The 5,470-nt window shown below is 41.8% G+C and overlaps 1 protein-coding gene across 3 annotated transcripts in view; it reads left to right on the top strand.

The window, feature by feature from the left end:
* Positions 1 to 4,233: 4,233 nt before the first annotated feature.
* Positions 4,234 to 5,470, top strand: part of CCDC53 (coiled-coil domain containing 53) — a 63,478-nt gene continuing 62,241 nt past the window's right edge. For 2 of the 3 annotated variants that reach the window (XM_012650255.1, XM_012650253.1), the window contains exons 1-2: positions 4,234 to 4,444; positions 5,022 to 5,120. In XM_012650255.1, coding sequence (XP_012505709.1) covers positions 4,394 to 4,444; positions 5,022 to 5,120 — 150 coding nt within the window. In that variant the 5' untranslated portion in view covers positions 4,234 to 4,393. The remainder of the gene's footprint in view (positions 4,445 to 5,021; positions 5,121 to 5,470) is intronic. The other variant, XM_012650256.1, reaches the window with a different exon arrangement.

Raw genomic sequence — 5,470 nt, 5'->3', positions numbered from 1 at the left:
CCTGCCCTCAAATCACGTTCATTACCTTGTGCCAAACAGAATGACTGTCCTAAAATACAATTCTGATCATGTCACTCCCCTGCTTAAAGCTCTTCATTGGCTCCCATCATGCCTCTGTTCAAGATCTTCCCATCTCACCCAGAATGAAAACCAAAGTCTTTACAGTGGCCTACAAAGCTCTGCATGATCAGGCCCCCCACATAACTTTAGACATCATCTCCTTCAGTTCCCTGCCTTGCTCACTCTTCTTCAGCTACACTGGCTTCCAATGTGAGATCTGGGCTAGATATATAAATGTAAAAAACTCTAAAGTTTGGGAAAATGAGGAGGAACCAGCAAAGGAAACAGAAGAAATGGCCAGGGTGATAAAAAGAAAACCATGAAAGATTTACCTTTCTGAAAGACAAATTCAGAAAGTTCCAATCAGAATAAGGTGATCAACTTTGTCAAATGTTGCTTATGGGTCAAATTGGATAAGAAGTTAAGAATTGATCAAGGGATTTAGCATCACAGAAGTCACAGGTGGCCTTGAGATCACCAGTTCTTACAGAGAGTAATGGGGCCAATTACAGTAAGTTCAGGAGAGAATGGGAGGAGAGGAATCGAAGAAAATGGGGCTGGATAATCTTTTGAGGAGTTTCACTATAAGGGGAAAGGAGTAAATTCAAGAGATTTACTTTATGAAAGTAGGTGAAATAATAGCATGTTTGTATTTTGCTAGGAATGATCCAATAAAATGGGAAACTGATGATGCAGGAGAGAGTAAAGATAATCATTGGAGTGATGTTCTTGAGTAGGTGAGGGGGAATGGTGTCTAGTGCACAGGTAGAGGAATTGGACTTAGGAGTTAGGACAGTTTATCCGTAGTAACTGAAAGGAAGGCCTTCAATTAAGGACTTATACATGAGTAATAAATAGAGGTGGTGGTGGAAGCATGTGCAAGGACTAACCTCAAGAAAGCATGAATTTAAAGTGAAAGGGGTTGGTTGAGGCCAATCAGCATTGGTTGTATACCATTGGTAGCAGCTACAGAAAAAGAAGAACATTGGATTTACTAGATTTTTCCAGGTAAACATGACAAAGGGGGGAGGGGTAGCTTTATGGAGTGATTATGATGAATCACAGAATCTAAACTGGATAAGAACGGAAGTAAGGACATGAGGGAATTGAGGGACAGTGAAAAAGTAGATTCCTGATAGCTCAAAAAACTGTGAAAGTTGAGGTAACAAGGAGAGTGATCTGGAAAGACAGGGAGACGTTTGCCAGAGAGTGAATTTTTTTTAAGATTATGCAGAGGGTGAAAACATTAGTAATGACAAATTCCAGGGGTTGAAGACGGAAGAAAGGGTATGGCTGAAGTAGGAGGGCAGAGGACAAGATCACTGGAGGAGAATTGAAGAAACTGAGAGACCAGAGTACTAGAAAGATCATTTCTGCTGATATTTAAAAAGAAATGAGCAGTAGTAACCCAAGGGCCTATAGGCAGCTGTGACAAGGATGCCACTCTACGTCTCATAGCATGAACTTAGAACTGTGAGATGTTTTTAAGGAAAAAGGAAGGGCAATGGTCTGGAAGCAATGAGGAGCAAGGGAAACATCTACTACCTCCTAACCTAATAGTAAGGATGTGAGTGAGAAAAGAACCACAGGCTACACAGGACACAGTATCCTCAAGGAACAGTCAAGCTGAAGCTGGAAGAGGATAATGATCAAAGAAGAGATTGAGAAACGGGGATTTTGGAAACCCCAGATGAAAGGTTTGGGAGGTGGTAAGGGATCAGAAAAGGTGATCAATGTAGAAAGCCATATGAGTTTGGAAGTCTAAAGGATAAGGGATGCCTTGGAAGTCCAGGACTAACTGTGATGTCTTAAGGCACAGAGTGGTAGTAGAGGAAGAAAGGTTGGGGTTCTTGCCAGGAGCAAGCAGAGCTCTTGAAAGAATAAGTGGTGGTCTTCACTCTTATCAAAGGTGGTATGTAGACCAGGGGCGGTTGCTCTTATCTGGAGCATGTAGATCTCTGGGGCACAAACTTCAGTGCCTGTGCACATGCTGTTCCTCTTGTCAAGTGCCCTCCCTTTCTTCACCGTGCTAACTTTTACATCTTCAAAATTCAGCTCAGGCATCATCTCTTCCAGAAGTCACCCCTAATTTCATCAATCTGAGTTAGGTGCTCCTCTTTGGAGCATACGTTAACCTACCCTTATCACACTATTAATCTCCTTTCATTTTTCTGTCTCTCAATCTAGACTATGAGCAACTTAATATGTTTTTTCACTTGTTTATTATCTTTATCTTCATGAGGGCAGAATTTTTTATCTGTTTTGTTCACTGCTATATTGCTGATTTATATAACAGTGCTAGGCACATTGTAGGGGAATATCTGTTTAATGGAAGGATGGATAAAAGGGGGACTGTTCAATGCTAGACACCATGCCTGGATCATAGTAAGCCCTCAACACTGTGTATTAAAATTATTAATGAGTTTTCATTAAAAAGTGGAGTGGTTGGTATCAATTGAGGAATCATAAGAATAATCCTTGTTCCCAGAAATTTAAAGTCTAGTGGAAAAAATCCAGCTCCTATGGACTTTATCAAGGGAAAAAACAAAATGTAAGTACAATTTCCTAGACCTGTCACAATGTTTATCTTATTTATAGTTATGGCACTAGCACAGTCAGTATCTAGAATATGGAAGGTGCTCAGTACATTTGTGTTGAAAGATAACGATGAAATATTCAATGATATATAACTAGTCACAGACATGAAGGAATGTGTATTTTAAAAGTATTCTTCATCCTATCCTTCCTCACTTGGACCTCCCATTTCTACATGTACAAATACTCTCTCAACTTTTCTGTTTCCAACATTTGTTATGCATCTATGTGCCAGTCATCACATAGCCTTTTAGCAAATCTGGATCATGTCACTCCGCTGCTCAGAATATTTTAATGGTTCCCATCACCTATAGAAATAATTTTCAAGCCTTTTGATTCAGGATAAGACCAGGAGATGGGTTGGTTAAAATGAAAATTCCCACGTTCATCCCCCAGAGGTCTTGATTCAGTTTATCTGAGGTTAATTTCTGCAATGTACATTTTAAAACACACCATCCGCCCCCAAATAATTGATACAGATGGTGCATGGATCACACTTAGAGAAACGTGGACTATATAGTATCATATCTGACATAAAAGGCCTTTAACGAGTTTTCTCTGTCTATTTCTCCTGCCTCATTTCCTACCATCCTCTATTTCTGGGATTCTTTTGCTTCAGCAAAACCAACAGCTTTTCATCTTCCCTACATACCATACTCACTCATGCCTTCCTGGCTTTGTTTATACAAAATTTTACCCCAAATTGTCTGCCTAACTTCCTTTATTGTTAAGTAGCTACTAAAAAGCTTTCTCTGGTTTTCTCAAGGGACTTAGAAGAGTCTTTTATCTATGGTACCACAGCACTTTGCATCTGTGTGGGTGTGCATAACGACGTGTACAGAGTGTGTGTGCCCCCTGCATGCTCACAACTTTCACAGTATTTTGTTTGCATGTTTGTGTAGATGTTACACATATAAACTCTGTATGTCTCCCCTAAACTATAAATTTCTTGGAAACAGAAAATATTCTATTCTTCATCCTTTCAGTACTGAGAATCTTGCTTGGTGCATAGGAGGGGTTCAAACTTTTGGTCAGGTGAGTTGTAATTGGTCACCTAACTGGTAAACTGCACAGTCAAAATCTGAACCAAAGTGTTCAAATTCCAAGTGCAAAGCTCTTTCCAGGTCACTGTTCTGCCTTCTCAGTGATTTCTCTAAAGTGGCAGTCACTTCCATGGGTTTGTGCCTCACCTGTAGTATTTGACATTTGATTTCATGTTTTAAAGATCTTTAAAAACAGGGCGTATCTCCTTCAGAGCATAAGCCTCCCCAGTGCAGCAAGCTCAATCTGACTCCATCTTTGTACCCCAGGAAGGCTCAGCAGTCTCGAGCATTCAGTAGTATAAAAAAAGAAATTTTGTTGTTTAACGAATGACAGAGCTATTTATATAATACACACGGCTAAGCAGGGATAACTTCAAACGGACATAATTCCTGACTCTTTTTTTTTGGCCCCTCTTTTAAAGATCTTATTGCTAGAACAGCGGCCTCCTTCCACCCCGCACCACCCAAGGCTGACGTCACAATCCTGACCAAGAACTACCAATCCCAGGATGCCGAGCGAAGGGGCGGCCCCTCCGGAGGCCGCCGAGTGATTGGTGAGCGGAGGCGTTTCTTCCGGCGGAAGGGGCCCGGGTGGCCCAGACACAAGGAAGTGTTGGGACCTGATTACCGGGTTGGGCGGGTCCTATCTGGGAGGGGTTTATGGGTGAGTCCTGGGTCCCCCGCCTGCTAAGGAGATGGATGAGGACGGGCTTCCTCTCATGGGGTCAGGCATAGACCTGACCAAGGTTTGTAAAAGACGGAGTTGAACTTCCGGTGACCGGGGAGGAGGATGGGGAAGGGACGCCCGGTTCACAGGGAGACCCCGCCTCTCCAGGCCCCACCCTGTGCCTGGCTCCAGGCCCCTCTTCTGCCGGCCTCAGGAGAGAGAGCCCCACACTTAACCTTGAAAAAGGGTCCCTCCTTAGCTGATTAAGGAGATGATGTGCCTTTCCCAACCTTCGCTTTCCATGTCACGTGTCTCTGTGTCCGAAGTTTGACCCGCTGGCGACACAGTCCGCTTGCGACCTCTGACCCTACCTCTTTTATTCAGCCCTCAAGTTCTTGTGTATTTATGTATGTTGCTTTTACCTGCTGAAATTTGTATTTGTGAATCTAGACCCTATTCTCAAACTCTGTGCTTCATCTGTCATCTTCGGACACCCCAACCACAGTTTAGGAAAACAAGTTAATGACCACCATTCATAGTCCTTGAAGAACTTAATATCACACAGTAAAGTGCCTCATTATTATGTCCAAATATCAAAAGAATTGCATGGTGTACAGTCCTCCTGTACGAATCACGTTTGTTTTTACATAACACAGGTGCCAGCTATTCAACAGAAAAGAACGGTGGCTTTTCTAAACCAATTTGTGGTGCACACTGTGCAGTTCCTCAACCGCTTTTCTACAGTTTGTGAGGAGGTAGGTTCTGTGATACCGGTTTATAGAGTAGCCTAGAAATCACCTTGCACTTTTGAGGTTGACAAATGGAGTAAAAGAACAGTTATAGTCTTTATGTATTCATGTACTATGACTTCTTGTCACCCAGTTGTTTAATACACCCTAAATTCTCTTCGATTCTATTACAATCCTTCCTCTACTGACTTAGTGTTATACAGGTCTTTGTGAGATAGTTTAGTCAGGCTTATTGTGATTAAAGAGAACAAAGGAAATCCAAAATTTCACAGTTCAAAACATGTTGAAATTTGTTGTTTTCCTACCCCAAAGATTTACATTTTTAAGTACACATTGTTTCAGTTGATATTAAAATT

This window comes from Propithecus coquereli, unplaced genomic scaffold (genome assembly GCF_000956105.1).
Source record: "Propithecus coquereli isolate 6110/MARCELLA unplaced genomic scaffold, Pcoq_1.0 Scaffold316, whole genome shotgun sequence".
In the NCBI taxonomy this organism is placed as follows: domain Eukaryota; kingdom Metazoa; phylum Chordata; class Mammalia; order Primates; family Indriidae; genus Propithecus; species Propithecus coquereli.
The sequence above is the reverse complement of the archived record's forward strand: the minus strand, read 5'-3'. Positions and strand labels throughout refer to the sequence as shown.